The sequence below is a fragment of the Anas platyrhynchos genome, chromosome 2, assembly GCF_047663525.1.
Source record: "Anas platyrhynchos isolate ZD024472 breed Pekin duck chromosome 2, IASCAAS_PekinDuck_T2T, whole genome shotgun sequence".
In the NCBI taxonomy this organism is placed as follows: Eukaryota; Metazoa; Chordata; class Aves; order Anseriformes; family Anatidae; genus Anas; species Anas platyrhynchos.
Window position 1 is genome coordinate 63,793,250 of NC_092588.1, and position 20,973 is coordinate 63,814,222.

The 20,973-nt window shown below is 38.2% G+C and overlaps 1 protein-coding gene across 8 annotated transcripts in view; it reads left to right on the plus strand.

Annotated features, from left to right (window-relative positions):
• Positions 1 to 20,973, plus strand: part of AHRR (aryl hydrocarbon receptor repressor) — a 93,786-nt gene that overhangs the window by 62,666 nt on the left and 10,147 nt on the right. For all 8 annotated transcript variants that reach the window (XM_072034866.1, XM_072034863.1, XM_038175441.2 and 5 more), the window contains 6 exons: positions 11,198 to 11,287; positions 12,781 to 12,910; positions 14,351 to 14,484; positions 17,469 to 17,668; positions 19,268 to 19,386; positions 20,438 to 20,579. In XM_072034866.1, the coding sequence (XP_071890967.1) occupies positions 11,198 to 11,287; positions 12,781 to 12,910; positions 14,351 to 14,484; positions 17,469 to 17,668; positions 19,268 to 19,386; positions 20,438 to 20,579 (815 nt within the window). The remainder of the gene's footprint in view (positions 1 to 11,197; positions 11,288 to 12,780; positions 12,911 to 14,350; positions 14,485 to 17,468; positions 17,669 to 19,267; positions 19,387 to 20,437; positions 20,580 to 20,973) is intronic.

Sequence of the window (20,973 nt, forward strand, 5' to 3'; positions counted from 1 at the left end):
ATGCTTTCCAATGGACAACCAGGGCATGTGGAAATAATGCAGCAAAATCATAACCAGAATAGCCAGGAATCAGCGGGTATGAGCAGCTCAGGATGTGGAAGTCCTGATTTTTGCAAGAGTTTTAAGGAATAATTTGAAGGAAAAAAAAATCAGGTACCTTTGTAGAGGCTTGTGTGGAGACTTAGCAATACGGGAGACACCACTGAATACTTGTTTTCAAATATTGCCTAAGTGTGAGAGAGAGAAACACATTGGACTGATGAGACTTAGTACTTAGCTTCTCCAACATGGAATGGGAGATTATAATTGAGAGCAAGCTGTGGGCAGCTTTGAAAATCAGGCTAAGTAGTTTATGTTGAATGTGATAGAGAAGGAGGAGACAGTAGCCAGTGCAGGTGTGCAGAGAAGAGAGGCAGCATCGCCTTGGTTTGGCACTGGTATCAGAGAAGTCAGCTTCCATTTGTCAGGACAGAGGCAAACATGCTGCAGTGCTTCAGATGTGAGAAGAGGAGGCCTAGCTGAGAAACTGTAGGTGTCTTGGTGAATGGAGAAGCTGTCCATCAGCTTTGGACATAGTCCAGATGTGAATCCAAATTTAAGATCCCCTGCTTCTGTCTCCAGGCTGCTCATCACAGCAAACTCCACCCGAGCTCACTTTTCACAACCACTTCCTCTGTTTCTGCTCAGGCTATTTCGGTGCCTCTGGAGACAGTCCAGTGGCCACGTGACTTCCTCCACAACAAAACATATTCTCCAGTTTCGACTCAATTAGTTTTTTCCCCTCCCTGATTTCAGAACTAATCCTTGGCAACTGTTCTCACCAATCAATAGGTTCAATGTCTGTATGAGCACTGCATCGTATCGATGCGCAGGGATTTAGTCTGTTACTAGAACTGGATGACTTGTGTCCAAGTAGCTAGGGCAATCATAACACAGTATTCTTTCCATACAAGCTTCTTGCTGAATGTTTGCTTTTGGGGAAGTGTCCATGTGTTGAAGATGACAAAGTCATGTATTGTAATCATAATAATAATAATAATAAAAAAAATAGAAACACTTTAAATACTGCTTACATTCATGGACAATTCACATTTTTGAAATCCTACATTGTTAGCTTGTCTGCAACTGGTGAAATTATAAATTAATAGCCCGATGTGTATTTGCAGCTGACACTTGCTTCCAGTAAATTCCTCATTCTTAAGTCATAAAAGTTAATGATCTAGCTACCTTCCCAGTAAGGTGAAGTGACAGTCAAGACTGTATGTTGTCTCTTGTGGTTTAGCCCGCCCGGCAGCTAAACACCACACAGCCGTTGTAAGACAACTTAAGATTTTTTTCAAATTTGCAATATTTTTTTTGTGGTTATGAAGATTTCAAAAGAAAAAAAATACATATTTTTAAAATATGTAAATATTTTCTGGTAATTACTGAATTAAAATACTTCTAAAAGTATTTACAGAAATACTGAGTACCGTTCTTGTTTTTTGCTTATCTCGTTTAATACAACGTGAATGTGCTTTTTGACGGGTTTGAACTGAAATGAAAACTGCTATTAAAAAGCATGACATTGACTATTAAATGTACTGTTTTCTATTGTCAAGGATATAGTATTGATTTGGAGAAAGAAGGAGAGATAAGGACCCTTCAGATAGTTCTGTTCCCGTTCCAGGAACTTCAACAGAAATTACCATCATTCTAATTTTAGTTGTCTTTGAAATTTTATGAGTAGAAAAAAAGAAAAAAAATAGATAGCTTTTATATCCTGTTTTAATTAGAATTCTTCCAGGAATTCCTAGATGCAAAAGCTGATGGTGGCCAAAAACCAGGCATTTTCTCCAACACATTTCATATCCTTCCCCCTCCTCCCAGTACTGCAAAACCCCTAGAGTTCTCTAACTGGACTTTTTTAACCATAAGAAAACCAGTGTCTGCTCAGGCTAAACCCTCGGAAGGGTTTAGAGGAGGGCTTCACCTAGCCTAAAAAACTCAGCTTAAGATTTACAACTGTTGCTGTTGCTTAGAGGATCTGTCTCTTCTAACTGTCCATCCCTACCTTCTTCCAGATGATTCACCATCACCCACCCGATACCTCAATTACAGAAGGCATTCCTTGCCACCTGTAGCACATTAGTAGCAGAATCAATACCTGCTGCCAGTGTGGGGCAATGTATGTTTTATACAAGGTTATTTCCAGGTTACAAAAACATGAATAAAATGGTAACTAGCACAGTAAGATGGTTCCCAAAGCCAAATTCTGGAACACCACTCTCCCTTAAAAACTCTACTGACCTGAAATGGTGTTTAAAAAAGCCATTTTCTCAACTATTACTGAACAGAATGTGAATTACAGATTGCTTTGCCTCTTCCCACCCCCCTCCCCCCCAAAAAAAAATATTTCTGTGCTAGAAAATGCAATATCTAGTGCTAAATGCATAGAAAAGTTGTGCTCTGAAATTGGGACATTACATTTAGTTTACAGTGCATAGGCTTCAACATCGTCTCTTTTAGGTTTTCATTCTTTGCAATGAGATGCCCGCCCTTCATGCTAGTTAACAGCTTGCGTGTATGAATAAAAGTCAGCTGTGGATGGAATATTATGATGGCTTCTTCTCTTCATGACTTGATACACTTACGTATAAATAACACTGAAAAAAAAATCCAGATATTTTGTCCTTACATATGTCTAATTGTCCAACATGTTGGATAAATATTACTCAAGACTCTTTTCAGTAAGTTATTTCTGTGGAAGATAATGGGTAATCTTACTACATTTGTTATTGCAAAGACTACCTAACTAAATTTGTTATTAGAAGTGCAGAGTAGTAAGCAATCAATGCTTCATTTTGAGTCTTCTCAAATGGAATTAATCAGGCTGGCATTTTCTATATTGAAATTGTTGAAGAGAAGACTGAAAAACCCAGAGCAGCTGCAGGACTCAGGAAGAATGATGGGCTGAACTTGTGCTGAAGATATGATATTGCCCCATCTTTACTTCCATCTGTGAATAGAACATCTGGTTTTGAGAAAATGGAATGAGAAACTGCATAAATCACTGTAAAGTCTGTTTCTATTTCCAAGTGTAGTCCAGGGCACAGTGTTTGTGAAAGAGCATTGACAGTAGGGTTCCATTACTGGTAGAGCAAAATTTTAAATTCAACATCCATGATTAATGAGGGGGCTAAAGAAGAAGACATGCAAGACTATGTCAAACTTCACTATCTTTTTGTGATAATTGCTTAGGTAAATGATATGTTACTCACACAGGTACTTGTTAGCATATCCAGTAATCATGGTTCATATATGTATGTATTAATAAAAAATGTTTTTTTTTTCTTTTTTTCCCCGACAGTTCTAGAATTCATACTTTGAATATTCTTCTTCTTAAGGTTCCTATAAAAGTTCCTATAAATACTTCCATTACTTTTATAATGTCTCTTAATCTCAGGTGGTATTCGTATACTCACTTCTCATATGAAATCCCCATTTTTAATGCAAAGAAAAGAAATGTTTTTGTTTGTTTCTTTGTTTTTTATCAAATAGTTATGAAAAATCTTACAATAAGTAGTAAACATGGTTGGTAGTAATATATTTTTTTTTCTAAACAAACATGCCATATAAGAAATCTGTACCAAGGTACTTGGTGTCACCCATTAATTAACTTTTGCACAAAAAAAAACTTTCCCTAACCTGTCTTTAAGCTATTAGTCATTAGTATTGCTCAGCTCTGGAAGCCTGTAGCACAATCTGCATTCTAAATTCCAGTGCTTAGCTCTCATGAAAACAACTGGATTCAGTTGGCATGTATCGCTTTCCGGAGTGTACTGTATCAACTTTTTGCAAATACAAAATCAAATGATGCTTCAGATCGGTCTGCACACAGCTCTTGTTTCTCAATACCATCTTTGGCAGAGTGGTTGATTTTGAGGCCCCAGGCTCATCAGAGGCCAGCGTTTTATGCCTATAGGAAAGAAGAGAGGCCCTACCCCAAGGACTTGACACAGACTTAGCGAGCTTTGTTGCAAGAGCTTAACTTGGAAAGAAATTAAAAGAAAGAAAAACTGCATTTGCAGTTCTGCATCATGCAATCAAAATAACTTTGAAAGCAAAGTTGTTCTTGGTTATTGTGTCCAATATTTATTACATATCAAGCATATCAAAAACAATATCACCATGGTTTAAAACGCGTTTACATGTGTGCACACATTACAGTCTCACCCTCCAGGGAGCTACTATGTTTTTTTGAAAGTTTATAGCTTACATTTACCAGAGCCCAATGACTTACATTTTCCTACCCGATTTCCAGGAGGCCAGTTTTGTCTGCTGCCTCTTGACGAGCCACAGCATTCCAGCTCCTCCGTTAGACCGAAGGCACATGTGTAAACAAGTATCTCCAAAGCTGATCTACTTTGTCGGTGGAAGTGATATGATAGTGAAAACTGGGGTAACGAGGGGTTTCACGAAGCGAATCATTCAGAATTGCCCATGCTTTTCCAATGGCGGAGCTGGTCCATCCAACAGCAAAAGTGAGGTGCAGGACTCAAGTGCTTTCAGCAACGTGGATGATCTTTGAGAAAGATCATCCCGGGCCCTGCTCTGAGCAGAGGCTGAATTTCCATACTGTCTTTAAGGAGCCTGAAACGATATCCAGGCTCAAGGAGATAGGAAGGAATGTGAATGTGGTTTTATGTGGGAAGACCAGAAGAATGAAAGGAGCATAATGATCGTATGTGTGCATTTCTTTGTATTTGAAAAGAAACACTTCTGCTGCGGGTTCACCCTTGAATATTTTCCCTTGGTTCCACTGCCATGCATGCAGCTGCCTCTGAAAACCAGTCAGACCCGACACCCCCTCCGAAAGCATCCCATGTAAACCAGGGCTGTAGGCTTCAGCCCGTAGGATCTATTTCCTCCCTTGGCTCCAATGATGGAAATTTATATTCTGTTATGCTTCTTTAGCCTGAAAACTAACCAGGACATGCAAGTCTTTGATCAAAACTGAATGCTAAAAACAATTCCGCCACTCCCCCTTTGCATTGACGAGTGCTTAGTCACCCAAATATTCCTTTTGAAGTTGCTTTGTAGATACCAAAGAAACACATAAGAGTCCGGAGGGCTAACAGATACTGTACTCGCCGAGCAAAGGCCATCTTCTGATGTCACTAGATACAGTATTTCTGAATAGTCTTTTATGCTGGGTTTTATTGCAGGGTTCTGTAACGGTTTCTTTTCTTTTGGGTTTATAAAGGGAAACTCAGGGATGCCGGGGTGATTTTTGAGAAGGGTAATTGTGGATCCTAAAAGCACCAGTGGAAAGAAATACTGATTCATTAAACAACACGCGTAAAGACAGAAGGCGCATTAACCGTCCGCGTTTTCCTCCTAATACTCCCAAGACTTCAGTGCGAAAGACAAGAGCGAATATATCATTTCCAGAGTTTTTAAATAGCTCCCTATTTAGATCACCAGCAAACAGCCCCATCCTACAGAGGACGCAAAACCCAGCAATGCACTATTAAATGAAACGGTTCCAGATAAACTGCGAGCCAACTGACCCTGGAAATTTAGTACCCAAGTTGCGTGACTCGAAAATCTGTTCAAAGCGAGGCATGGCTGCAGGCCTTGACTGTTGTACTTTAGTAACCATGGCGACACGGTCTCTGGAGACCTAATGCTAGTGAATTTTCCTTTATTTCAAGGAAGGGTAATAAGAGAAATGTGGCTTGGAACTTCTTCTTCTTCTTTTTTTTTTTTTTTTCTTTTCTTATTTTTACTATGCCATGACCTTGACCAAAATATCTTTGAAGTATTTACTGGCTGATTTTCTGCTATGGGACCAGAAAAAAAAAATCAGGATATATAAAGGCTGTTGCCAAAGGAAGTCCTATCTTCCTCAAAATATTTGCCTTCGTTCCCAAAGAGAACCTCTTTTCTAATAATGTTTCTAAAACTTCTTAATGGAAGGAACTGATAACTTTCATCTCGCAGCTACTGAGGGCACCAGAATAATGTTGTACTTTCTTTGAACTGACAGATTAATTGTTTTTTGTTTCAGTAGCAGGTGCAGCTTTTCGTGAGTACATAATTGGATGTACATGTTTTTCAAAAGAACACAGGCCCCTGTCTGGTGCCAAGCTCTTTTTTTTTTCCATGTGGAAAAAAAAAAAAAAAAAAAAGAAAAGAGTGATTTCATTTTTTAAGTACAATGTAAAAAACCCGTGTAAGTGTTTTTTAAAAAGCCAAATACAAACAAACAAATGTTCACAATACATATTTAAGTCTGTCTCACATCTTTCAGCTATTATCCTGGATTAGAAATTCCATCTGTCATTGAATCCATATGGTTTACCAAATGGCAATTTACAACCATGTATTTTTGCAGATTAGAAGTTAGTTGGTTTCAGTGTCCACGCTAACGTCTTTGTGTGCCTGTGTTTGTGTGCGTGGGTGCATCCCTGTGCGCATGGGTGTGCGTGGAAGTACATGCAAATGGCTAAAAATTGTAGTAGGATGTGAGTGGACTTTGTTGATTGAAACACATCATGGAAAAAATGTTGGTGTTGAGCTACGGAGTTAGGTTATTTCCTCCCCTAAATCCACGAGCCCTATTTTATGCTTTCCATTATTTCTGCTCAAAGGAATAAACTGAGAAGAGCTGCTCTTGACCTTCCTGTGTTTTGGGCAGGCACATGCCCTTTGCAGAGCTTTAGGAGGCTTCTGGCTATCTGGCCAGGTCATTGTGCAACAGGCAACATGAGCTGCACTGGTGTGAGGCTGGTCCATGTCCTCTTTCTGTCCCTTTTCCTCCTCCCAGGTTATTGATAATCCATGAAGATTCTTGCTGCACTTCTGATACAGCACCCCAGTGCAGTCTCCCATGCACTAGGAAAGAGAGAAAGCTGTCACTGAGGCCTGGAATTTTTAGTTCAGAAACTGAAAATGTTAAAAATCATAAATGGAGCCATATGTGTTGTTGTCCTGCTAAATATGAGACCTTATAATTTATACCCATAAAGCTGTGAATAGTTTTTGTTCATTCTCAGGGATTGAAGCTGCCTCTCTCTTCCATTAGGTGTAACAAATTATCAGCATTCTGGCCAGAATAATGCAAAATCACCATGTGGTGTTCCTTTAAAGGGCTTGGACATGAGGTTTGGTATGATACCTGAGATATTTATTTGAGAGGTCAGAAGAGGTCTTTTCCTACTAATTTGCTATCAGTACTACCCATGTCTGGGGTACCAGACCTGTGCTAGCAAATGCTCTCCACCTTTTCCCCAGCTGTGGTCACTAGGTAAGAAAAGTATAAATCTCAGCCCAGCTCTTGGTTCTGTTCCAATTTGTCTGTGCTACAGATGTCAGACTTCACACCAAACAGCACTTCAAGGTAATTCTGAGAAAAGAGAAAAAAATTGCAGTCATGGGTACGGCTCAGTGGATAAGAAGTTCTACTCCATGTCCAGCTTGTCTCTTTTCAGTGCGGTTGAAGCAGCAGGTTTCTCAGCTAAAACGAGATTTAGACACATGGAATTTGTGTTAATCCTCAATGGCTTCATGCGGCTCCATAAAAGTTGTTGTTGCACCACAGTGGGTTATGCTTTTCCTGCCTGCGAGGCAGAGCATCTGATGTCTGTGTTTGGGGTCATGAAAACCAGGCGATGCGTAGTTAAGAGATCTTAACTCAGAAAAGGACATAAGCATTTTGGGAACAAAACAAAAACAAAGAGGGGAAACTTTGTAATTCTCTTCATTTACATACCTTCCTCGAATCCATACTTGTTTGTGGCTTAGCTTCAACACGTGGCTCCTTGAACTTCACTTCCACTTCTTTACTTTTGCTCCTTCCCACCTTTCCTTAGTACCTCCTCCAACCTCAGAGACGTAGTTGCCAGTCCACTGCTGTGAACCCTTAGAAATAAGCATGATCCCAGTTCTCCTTCCCATTTTTACAAACCACTGCACCTTGTCCAGCCCAACTTGGGCTCCATGAAAGAAAAACTTATGCAAAGAAGAACCTTTGTCTCACTGAGGGGTAACAATTTTATTTTTTAAAGAAGAGACTGATCTCTTAGGCTACATATATCTATATATGGTACATGTTCATAGTTTCTAGATGCCCTGGCTCTATGGATTGAACTGGAGATCTTTTAGAAAGTGCACGATAACAGCCACAGGCATCCACACAAAGGAGCTCCCTTGACTGTCCTATGGTTATCTTTGTGGAAATTTTTTAGTCTGCCCAAATTAAAAGGCCTGCCAGATGTTCAAATTGTAATAAAATTCCTAACATCACATCACTGATGGTTTCATTGCTGTGAAGATGAGCCCAAAGAGACAAGATGCCAAAAATGCTTTCTTGTCTCCACTTGATATTGGAAATGGATATGAAAGATACTGTCTTCAGAGGCTCCTCTCAGTGAAGTGAAAGGCACAGATGTGAAGATGTAGAAATTGTGGCATGTTGTCTTCTGTTGGGTGAGGTACTGGAATGGATTTGGGCTTTTTTTTTTTTTTTTTTTAATAGCAGAAAATAGCACCAACCCAGCAAGAGCTTGTGGTTCAGTAGTAGACATGGATAACTTGTAAACAACACTAATCCAACCTAGCCAGAGATAACGCTTATCCTGAAAAGGATTGGTATTGATGGAGCTGATCTGGAGATAAGCATGGTTTGCCCTTGGCTGTTCTTACAGCTGACTCATGGTCGGTATTGATTTGATCAAAACAGCTGCTCTTACTGCTCTTTCCAAACGTAGGTAAGCCTTTGCAGTCTCACTACTGGATTTTTTGCAGTCACCATTTCACAGCTTCTTCAAGACCCAGAGCTCCTGGCCACATGTGGCCCCATTGGGCCAAGTTTCCAAAGGTGCTCCACATTTATGACCGGAGCCAAATCTTCTGAGGAGGTCGGCCTATTGTATGCTGAACTCTTGAAATTCTGCCCACCATTGTCACAGTGGGAACAGGCTTTAAGCAGTCTTGGAAATCTGGTCCTTATTTAGGAACCAAAAAGAGAACCAAGCTCTCAAAAAACATGTCAGTGTATCTGGTTACTGAGCAATAGAAAATCTGCCCCCATTGTGCTTCAGGATTAATATACACGTCGCGGCAACTGTAAATTCAGGGAAAGGTGAAGTAAGGATAATTATGATAGAGCAGTGCTTCTTCAGCATCTGTTTGAACTATAATCTCAAAAGACCTCAAAACCATCATGTGAAAGGATCATCTAAACTACCTTGGAATGCGAGCCTGATGGAGTCAAGACATGTCACTGAATCTTTATCAAGGGAGGAGAGGCAAAATTAGTCAGGCTGCGTGCAGTGTGATGGATGGTAATGTTCGTGTCACGTATCTGATTTAATCCTTACCTTTAATTTTAGATTTTTCTCATTACTTTTTTGCGCCACTGAGTCTGTGAGAATGAATCCAGCTTTTTTTCAATTAAACATTGGTCTTTATCAATGAAATATTTATTGAATAATTTTTATATTAATTGTATTTATGCAATTTTGCTATGTATGTGTTTTTATAGAAGCTTAAGAAAACTACCATACTTCAAAACAAACATCCAATTTTAAAGCCATAACTACAAGAGCACATGTATTTCATTTTCTTGTTGGAGATTATTATATTATCTGTATGTTTCAATGCACAGAAATTCAAAGCAATTGTCCTGGAATGGAATGTTTTAAATTAAAAGCAGCAAAAAAGTAGTAGATGGTTGTTATTAAATTTTAATTATGTGAATTAATGCCAATTTAAATTTAAAATAGATAATGATATCATAACATAATATTGTAGTTACCTTGTAATTAGCTGCTCTAACGTTTTTTGGAAACATGTTCCAGATTGTTATTCATTATTTCGTGTTAGGAAAAAGAGGTCTTTCTGCAATGGTATTGGAAACTACAAGAATGTTTGTAAGGAACCAAACATTTTGATGCTTCCATATATTCATATTAGGAATAGCAATGTATTCAGTAAGTATCTTATTAGGTTACAATTGTAGTACAAGACACACTGGATTAGAACATTGCTTGTCATATAATGAGACTTTTAAAATGAGAAGATGTTTCAGGCAAAACACACATGAAATTCAAAACAATTCTACCATCTAAATCACAGCAATTTTACTATGAATTAAAAAAAAAAATCTGTATTTATTTTTTCTTTGTCTTTTGTATTTTAAAGGTGATATTTATAGGCTTAGAATCCCAAAGACCCCAAATTGGATTCTATTTACCTGAATGGCAATTCAGATAGAACACTGAAAACTGATATCACACATGATAAAAGCTTGAAAATGTGAATCAACATATAACACATAACTGTTAAACTTATGACCAAAGTCCATTATTTTACTAAATGTATGCAAAATCTTAATCAGCCTCCAGAAAAACGTGGTGTCCAACGTCTTTGCGGAGAGATTTTTTCATATCTACTCCACACAGAAAAAGGTGAAAGGGATAGAATTGTTCACTGCCCCTTCCTATAAGACAGCTAGATGGTGTCAAACAACAGTAGTAAGTAGCAGGCTCAAAGAAACAAAAAGAAGTAGTTATTCACTTTCAGGTTCTTCTACCTGAAACTAATCTGTGGACCGGTGGTGCAACAGCTTGGGGATATTAAAAACTTTAATATGGTTTCAAAATGCAATTGTCAAGGTTTATTAAAATAGTTAGGGCTATGAAGGGGATATTAAAAGGGTTATTAAAAAAAATTATTGAAGACAAGGGAAACACTTGAGTTGTGGGTGGTGGGAAGACTGTTCTAGGAAAATAACAGCACATGCTTGTCTTGTTCGTGCACTCTTCCCTGGAGATTCACTACTGGAGACAGGATGCTGGGAATGGCTGGACCTTTGGCACAATCTGGTCTGGCCATGCATTTCAGACAAAACACATGAAGTTGAAAACATTTCTACCAACTAAATCACAGAAATGTTTCTCTGAATTAAAAAAAAAAAAAAAAAAGGCTACGTTTATGCTGTATTTCTTTGTTTTTTCTTTCTCTTTGGTATTTAAAAGGTAATATTCTATAGGTAATATTCTGTATATTCTATAACTCCAAAGACCGTAAACTCATATTTGAAATCTAGAGGAGACCAGACTTGAACATTCTTGAATTTATTATATTTCATACCCATTTTGCTCTTCACTTTCTGATGATCATTTTATTAACTTTATTTCCCCTTTTTTAGTCACTGAATGGTTTTGCACTGGTGGTGAGTGCAGATGGAATGATATTTTATGCATCATCAACAATTGTGGACTACCTAGGGTTTCATCAGGTAAATATATTAGTAAATATTTAGACTGCTTAATATTATACTGACTTTCTAACGACTTTCTTGCAGTCTTTCCTGCTAAATGGCTTTCTAAAATGCAAATCAGCATGTTGTTTTGCCCTATTCTTCTACTGCTGATTGGACGTGCATTATTGCTGAAATTATTTTACTATGCCATTTTAGACTTTATTTATTTATTTATTGTGATATGACGGATGGAGATGAATTCCTTGTATTGTTGCAAGAGAGTTTCCTTTTGAAAAGCTTTTTTTAACAGAAACATGATCTACTATAAAATTAAGATGTGTCTAAATGTTTGTTTTCAATTTTAGTACAAGGTACTGCTATTCTAGACCAGTGTCCTGCATAGAGTAAATATATTATTAAGTCACAGAATAACATAACCATGTAGTTGGAAGGGACCTCTGGAGGTCATATAGTCCAACCTCCTGCTCAGAGCAAGTTGCTCATGTATTCATCTAGTTAAGTTTTGTGGTTCTACAACTCCTGGAAGAGCTGTTCCAGTGTTTTACCACCCTGACTGTATTTTTTTTCAGTTGTATCCAGCCCCAGTTTCCACGTTTACAACTTGTGCCTGCTGCTTCTTGTCTTTCCACATTGTCTGTCTGATAAGAGTCTGGCTTGATCTCTTCTACACCCTCTACTTTGGTAGATATAGACAGCAGTAAGCTCTTTCTGAAGCTTTCTCTTCTTAAGGCTGAACAAACCCCATTCTTCTCTCCTCACTTGATAATGTCACATGCTCCAGCCCTTGGTACTGCTCTCCTGGACTCACTTTAGTATGTTAATATCTTTCTTTTCCTGGAAAGCCCAAAATTAGAGAGGGTTTTGCCTCTGATGAACTTCCTGAGGTTCCTATCAGCCCTTTTTACAGCTTGTCAAGGTCTCTCTAAATAGCAGTCCAACTCTCTCCAATTGATTTCCTCTGCAAACCTTTTGAGAGTGCACTCTACCCCATCATCCATTTGTCAAGAAATTACACAAAGCTGGGCCCAGGATCAGTCCCTGAGGGATGCTACCAGCAACTGTCCGCCAGTTGGACTTTTATGGCTCACATTTGCAATGTGTTTAAAAGAGTTAACAAAAATAATCACTTAGGATATTAAGTCAAAAAGCTGGTTTGAGAAACAGGGGCTTTCCTCAATCAGACTGTGCTCTGAAGGTATCCTACACCAGCCATTATTTTAAGGAAAGTGTCATCCCAAATTCTTTACTCAGAGGGTGGTGAAGCACTGGGACAGGTTGCCCAGAGATGCTGCAGGTGCCCTATCCCTGGAGGTGTTCAAGACCAAGTCGGATGGGGCTTTGGGCAATTGGTCTGGTGGGAGGTGTCCCTGCCCATGGCAGGGGGGTTGGAACTGTATGGTCTTAAGGTCCCTTCCAACCCAAACCATTCTGTGATTCTATAGTTCTCAAGATAAGAGCCTGCCCTGCTAAGACTACAGATTAAACATTGTTTGTTATCATTTTTTCAGACTGATGTAATGCACCAAAACATATATGATTACATTCATGTGGATGATCGTCAGGACTTCTGTAGACAACTGCACTGGGCCATGAATCCTCCCCAGATGTTGTCTGGACAGCAAACACAGACAGAAACAGGTAGGATTATATAGTGTTTAGAAACGTAGGCATCACTGCCGAATTAGAATAGCCCTCTACCTACAACCATGTTTGTTCTTCAAGTCAGATTCTTCACTGGAAAGCTAAATTCTGGCCATTTATTATATTAATGTTTCATAGATGATGTTTCTTCCTGATCTGGGATATTTATAAGGTAGTGTGTGCTATTGAGGCTAGAATATTGATGTTTCTTTTATTTTTCTCTGACTAATATACTTACGGATATTCTTATCCATGCAGAATGAACAATGTAAGTTTTCATCCTACCAATCTTTACTAATCTTTTCTTCACACTGATCAAGACATTAGTATTTTATCTCATTAATGAGGAAAACAAATGCAAAATTTTTCCGTGCAGTACCACAGTGGTGACATAATTTTCTGCAACTTGTTTTCCCATGTAAAGTTATGTGGATAGGAGTCTTCAGAAGAACATGTAGGTTTAGGAATACATTTTTAGCTCTGAAGCTGTATTTCCCTAGGATGGGAAGAGGACAGGTATGCTCAAGGTGTCTCCTACCTGAGGATTTCAGCTAAAGCTGAAATCATGACTACAAAAAAAATACAATGGGGTTGAAATTGTTAACTTTATACAGAACTGATCGCAGCAAAATGTATGCATTTTATGAGCAGAAAATGAAATAATCTATTTTCAAGAGGGTGGTAGGTGGGGGGTGGGGAGAAACTTCCAAGAAGTCCTTCAGCAGCCTTTATGAAGTTGTTAAGAACAGAGTCATGTAACTTTGGTAGAATTCCAAAGTTTGGTAGAATGTTTGCTTTTCAAGAACTTCACAGAATGTTATAGAAATTATGCAGAAAACAAATGAAACAATGTACATGAAGATTTCAAGCTATAAATAGTTACAAACATTTGGATTTTTTGTCCTAAGTATATACAGTGAAGAATTTCAATTCCTGAGTTCATATTTCTGTGCAAATACTTGTGTGTGTCTTTTGGGAAATAAGTGTTTCAAAAGCTATGCACCTGTAGTCCAAAACTGGCAATACTTCATTAAAAATTGAAGAGGCAACAGCTGAATGTTAGCTAATTAGCCACTGCTCATTCTTTTTCTTGCATTAGCATTTTTCCTGATTTTGTTCCTTTTCCTAATGTACTGTCTCCAATCTCTGATCTCAAAAATAGTAGCATCTGTTACCCTACTTTGCATCCTTAAAAACACAAAACCTCACGAAATACAGAATTCAAAGCTTCTAAAGAAACTTACCTGAATCCCACTGTAGAACCTTTTTTTTCTTTTGGCAGAGCATGTGCAGATGTGTCTATGCATGACACAGTTAAATATTCGCTATTCCATAAAACAATATTTAGCAATTTCCATAACAGTTTCTTCAAGTAGGTACAGAACATCATATTTCTTAGTGTGATCTGATATATATTGCCTCCACTGTTGTTTATAGGAGAAGAATATATTCTCAGTAAATTGTTTAAAGCACAAGAGAATGACAGCACGACAACAGATTATTCTTCCTTCTTAACTCGTTGTTTCATCTGTCGAGTTCGCTGCTTGTTGGACAGTACTTCTGGCTTCCTTGTAAGTATAATTTCACTTAGACAACTGCAATTATGAGTACTAGATTATATTAATTCATACGAAAAATGTTGGAACATTAATAGATTTATTGCAGACAGTCATGGATAGGATACACTTTTCATTTGCTGTACTCAAAGAAGAAATACCTAAAATCATTTATTAATGCTTATAAAGATTGATGGAAGAAAAGGAGGCTGAAATATTTCAAGTTGAAAGAATTGATAAACTTTTGTTTTAAGTACTTTCGGACAATATCTGTCTCCATTTGCACTGGCCCTAGAACAAGAGCGGCAAGTCTAAGTTTCAACCATTCAACCATTCGACCATTCAACCATTCAACCATTCAGCCATTTCAACTCAAACAAAAGCAGGAGGTGTACAGGAGGTGAATAAGGGACAGGCCCTTTGGGATGTATGTAGGGACATTTTCAGAGTATGCAGAAATGTGATGAGGAAGGCCAAGAACCATTTGATATTAAGTCTGGCTAGGGATGTTAAGGACAACAAGAATGGCTTCTTCAAATACATCAATAAGAAAAGAGGGAAAATGTGAACTCACTATTGAATGGGGGCAGGGACCCTGGCGACCGAGAATGCAGAGAAGGCAGAGATACTGAATGCCTCCTTTGCTTCAGTCTTCATTACCAAGTCCAGGCTTCAAGAATCTTGGACCCAGGAGACCAGGGAGGAAGTCTGGAGAAAGGAAGACTTTCCCTTGGTTGATGAGGATTGGGTTAGAGATCATTTAGGCAAACCTGATATCCACAACTTCATGGGCCCTGATGAATGCACTGATGAATACTGAGGGAACTGGCAGACATCATCGGTAGGCCACTTTTGACCAGCTTTGAAAGGTCATGGCAATCAGGAGAGGTGCCTGAGGCTGGAAGAAAGCAAACATCACCCCAGTCTTCAAAAAGGGAAAGAAGGAGGTTCCAGGGAACTACAGGCCAGTCAGCCTCACCCCAACCCCTGGGAAAGGAGGTGGAACAGCTCCTCCTGGAGGCCATCTCTAAGCATGTAGAAGAAGAGAAGTTGACTATCAGGAGGAGTCAGCGTGGATCCACCAAAGGTAACTCAAGCTTAACCAACCTGATTGCCTTCTATGACGAGACAACTGGCTGGATGGATGAGGAGAGAGCATTGGGTGTTGTCTACCTAGGCTTCATCAAGGCTTTTGACAATGTCAAACATGAGTAATATCCTCATGGACAAGCTGCAAAAGTGAAGGCTGGATGAGTGGATGGTGAGGTGGATTGAGAACTGGCTGAATGGCAGGTCTTAGAGAGTTGTGATCAGTGGCACAGTCTAGTTGGAGACCTGTAGCTAGTGGTGGCCTTTGGGGTTAATACTGGGTCCCCAGTAACATTTAACTTACCCATCAGTGACTTGGATGAAGGGATAGAGTGCACCAAGTTTGCTGATGATACAAATCTGGAAGGACTGTGCTGCCATTCAGAAGGATCTCAACAGGTTGGAGAGATGGGCAGAGAGGAAGCTCTTGAAATTCTGCAAAGGCAAGTGCAGGGTCCTGCACCTGGAGAGGAGCAACCTCATGTAGCAGTAGAAGCTGGGGGCTGACATGCTGGAAAGCAGCTCTGCAGAGAAGGACCTGGGGGTCCTGGTGGACAACAAGTTAACCATGAGCCAGCAATGTGCCCTTGTGGCCAAGAAGGCCAGTGGTATCCTGGGGCACCTTTGGGAGAACATTGCTGTCAGGTCAGGGGGGTGATACTCCCCTCTACTCAGCCCTGGTGAGGCCTCACCTGGAGGGCCATGCCCAGTTCTGGGCTCCCCAGTACAAATGAGACACGGGGCTCCTGGAGCAGGTCCAGTGCAGGGATGATAAGATGATGAAGGGACTGGAGCATCTCCCTTATGAGGAATGGCTGTGGGAGCTGGGCCTGTTCAGTCTGGAGAAGGGAAGAGAAGGATTGGGGGGATCTGATGAATGGCTGTATGTTTCTGAAGGGAGAGTGTCAGGAGGATGGGGCCAGGCTCTTCTCTGTGGTGCGTAGTGACAGAATGAGTGTCAATGAGCACAAACTGCAATGCAGGAAGACCTGTCTGAACATGAGGAAACATGTCTTACTGTGAGGGTGACTGAGCACAGGAACAGGTTGCCCAGAGAGGTTGCGGAGTCTCCTTCTCTGGAAGGCTATTCAAAAATCGTCTGGACACAATCCTGGGGGACCCTGACTGATGGGCAGGGAGGTTGGACTTGGTGATCTCCAGAGGTCCCTTCCAACCTCAGCCATTCTGTGGTTCTGTGTAATTAGCATTTATGCACAAAGGATTCACTTTAAGGAACAAGAGTAGTAATTATTGCTTTTTCACTTTTGTAAAGGGTTCTATAATAATAATAATAATAACAACAATACCAGTGACTAGAAGTCTTTTAAATGCTCCTTAAAATTCTTACTAGAGGTGGCTCATTTCTAGAAATGACTTCCCCATTTCCTTAGTAAAGACCAATCTTGTTTCTTCTTATGGCAAAGACAGATGTGCAAAGAAAATGAGAGGAATAGCAAGAGATAGAAAAATGCAATCTCTGTCTCAGATGCTCCTTTGCAGGAAGATTATGGGTCTGAACAGAGCCTGGAAAAAATATAGTTCCAGCTTCAGTGTGAGGCATGCAGGAAATAGCTGTTTGCACCATCATAAGCTGCCAGTCTTGGCAAACAGAACATAATGCAGAACTTCTGCTTTAAGCACACTGGAAACAAAAAAAACCAACAGCTTCAAATGTCTCATTTTACTGTTGATGGTACTGTCACTCACCATGCCTCTGAAATTGCATGATTTAAACTGTATGAAGATAATAAAATTTCTTTCTTTTTTTTTTTTTTTCCTTTCTTCCTCTTTCAAAACTGGGTTTGGTGTTACTTAAACAACAGGGGGCATAGCATGTATTAGCATTTTAAATGTTTATACATGGAATGCTCAAGATAACTTTTTATTTTTTTAATTTTATTTTATAACAGACAATGCAGTTTCAAGGCAAACTAAAGTTTCTTTTTGGACAAAGGAAGAAGTCCTCATCAGGAACAGTATTACCACCTCAGCTGTCCTTATTCTGCATAGTGGTACCACTTCTTCTCCCTTCTATGACAGAGATGAAGATGAAAAGCCTGCTTGTGAAAGCAAAACACAAAGCTGATGAAGCAGCAGCAGTGAATGCAAAGTATTTTCAAATTAATCTTGTATCATGTAGTAAAGTATGCTACGGGCTTTATGTTTATTGAGCAAGTAAAAAGTAAAAATGATGCTGAATAACTCTTCATTTTAAAATCCTTTCTTAGAAAGTAAATAATTTATCTGGATTCTCCTTCCTAATCTTCAGAAGTTACCAAAGGAAAAATTCATTCTACTAGTTGTAGAAGTAGAAAAGCGAGCATGTTTGTACCGAGAATTCTCAAATTTACATATCTTCCACTAGCACAATTATTTGGACTTGGCCATTTTGGTAACCAACAAAGGAAAAAGAAAATGTTAGAAAATTGAATGTGGGCTTGTGGGAGGGTTCAAAGAGAGTCAAATGGGATGTATTTGGTTTATGTATTTATCTTATAACAGAAGGCTTATGAATACATAAGTCTACAATTGCACTAAATGGCCTAGGGCTGATCACATGGCAGCTATCAAAGAAGATCAGGACAGATTGTGTTCAGACTCATTTCCTGCCTAACACTTATTTTCGTTATTCTTCCTTGATTGAATTTTAGTTGATGTTTGGGGCTAGGATTATGTTTTCCGTTATTTGGTTAAATATGACCTTATAACAATGAGGTCCATCACTGTGAAGTGAAACGCTCATCAGTGTGACTCAGAGTATCATAATTTGGCTTTTAGTTAGAATATGCTTATGTATGTGTGGATTTACTATCCAGATGTGTAATGTGGTTCTAGCACGTACATCCTTGTGACGAGAATTAAATTACTGGAAAGCCGATATAATGGAATGTGTAGGCTTTGGATCAGAGTTTTAAAGTCATTTCCATTTGCTGGGTTTTCAGCGGTCCAGGTGAAATTAATTGAAGACCAAAATTCAGCTCCTAGGAGAGAGGCACTTTACTTGAATTTTACTAACTGACTGGGCAGTGGCCAAGGATTTGACAGGAATTAAGTGTGCTTCATGTATTTACTATTTCATTTTATCTATATTATGATTCAATTTATGTAAAAAACATGGAAACATCAGGGTTTCATTTGGTTTGGTCTTTAAACATGATGGCCAAGGATGGTGGGCAAATTTATATAGACAATTATAGTCTCATCGTCTTAATGAAGGGAAAAATTTGGAAAGAAATGTTATAGGATTTGTAGCCTTTACAAAACCTGATATGCATTTTGAAGTACAGATTGGAAGAAATCCATTAAAATCATATGATGATTATTGGAAATTGAAGTCATGGTAACTCTTAAGTGCATTGCTGGTGAGTGAGATGCAAGTACCTTGAATGACAGGCAGAGCAAAATGTACAAAGCATCTGTCTCAATTCAAGCTGAAACTTATTATTCCAGATACAGTAAATTGCGAGCAGAATATTACTAAACATAACTATTCCTTTTAATTGAATGCAGAATTCCAGTCATATTCCAGTTTGAGCAACCATATGATGCAGGAGATATTTATAATTATTTTGCATTGGTTACTATATGTTTAAACCATCAGTCTTTGCGAATGGTCAACAGCTTGCAGATCACATCTTTCATAGTTTGTAATTTTGCTTTTTTTGTCATTCACTGATGAGGAATTTTCCACATTTTCTGTTCCCTACAGCTCCAGTTCTAAAGGTAATTCAGTTCTGTGTGAAGCAGCAGAATTATATGGAAGAAATAGTCATCATGAAGGTGCATCTTTCAATAATGTTTTACAGATTGCCGAAAACCAACTCAAAGGTAAGTAATTGCTGCTAAGTAATTCTAGATTATATACAATTTGTGGAGAAAAAGCCTTGCTTTTTCTTTTCATCTGTTAGGTTTTCCGTATACGAGAGAAAGGGCTTCTCTCATATACAACTTCTGTAAAAAAATGAATAATTAGCCACCTCAGAAGTCAGTATTGAATCAATCTGTTATTTCATTGGGCATAAATACTATGATACTGTGATGCCAAGATTACACATATAATAACAATAAGAACAGTAAATAAGAAGTCCACTTTCCTAAAAATGGCAGCATTGAAATTAACAATATTGTATGAAAACCTTAATAATGATTGGATCTATCCTTATTTGAGGAAAAATGAAAAATATATTACAAATGCTACTTCCCTCAAAGATCAGAAAACAGAAGGAAAATTAAAATATATTGTCTATAAAATTCACAATTTGCTTGCGGCTTTGACTAATACGTTTCCAGTGTTTGAATGTGACAATTCCATGAGTGTCTATGCAGTGTTTTGGATTTGTGCAATGGATAAAATTCTGATGGTGAGTCTTTTCCAAGGGGCAGATTCTTCTTGACCAGAGTTGTACTCAGCCTTTGTACCTGCTAGAAAACTTTAACTTCTTTAAAACCATTCCTCTGTCTTAGCCCCATTTTTCATGAAAGTTTTCTTATTGTTATAGTAATACAGCTGAGAGGGAAAAATGACAATGAAGTAAAAATACTGAAAAATCTTTGGTTACGGTTTACGAGCTTCTAATTGCCACATTCAGTTTTTCAAATTTAATCCGTTGTGTAGTTTGCCTAATTCTGTGACATATTTTAGCCTGTACTCTCCTCTGCTGATGATTCCAGGGAAGCAAACAAACCTGTGAGCATTCATCAGCTAAAAAAATGAAATGAAATGAAATGAAATGAAATGAAATGAAATGAAATAAAATAAAATAAAATAAAATAAAATAAAATAAAATAAAATAAAATAAAATAAAATAAAATAAAATAAGGTAAGAAAAGATATTTAAAACTGTTTGTGTTAAAAAATACTTTCTTTTAAATTGTATAGCAAAGAATAATGGAGAAAATGGCATTTCTCTAGTCAAAGTACAAGCAAATGAAGATCACTGGGTCTGGGTTCAAGCTAACACTCAACTTCTGTATCGAAGTGGTTGTTCAGAATATGTCCTTGCCCAGCAGCAAATGTTAAAGTAAGTATATTTTCCATTATTAAAAACAAAATGAAACAAAACAAAACAATATTTTAGAAATATGAATGTATTCTTTATGTGTGAGATTTAAAAAACAAAACAAAACAAAAAACTGTATTGTCCTAAGAAAAGAGCTGTATGAGAAAGACTTTTTAAAGTGTTTTTTTTTTTTTCATTAACAAATGAAAATCTGTTTTTGTCTTGTATCATATGAAATGGCTGTTATAATCCTAAATAATATGTTTTCATTCTTTAGTATTTTTTCCTCCTGAAATTGAGCATACATACATCTTAAAACAGAATACTTCAAAAGGAAGCTGTTTTATTATTAATATGCCTTGGCTTTCTTGCACAAAAATGTATTTGGGGGTTTTGTTTTACTTTGCAACTGAGT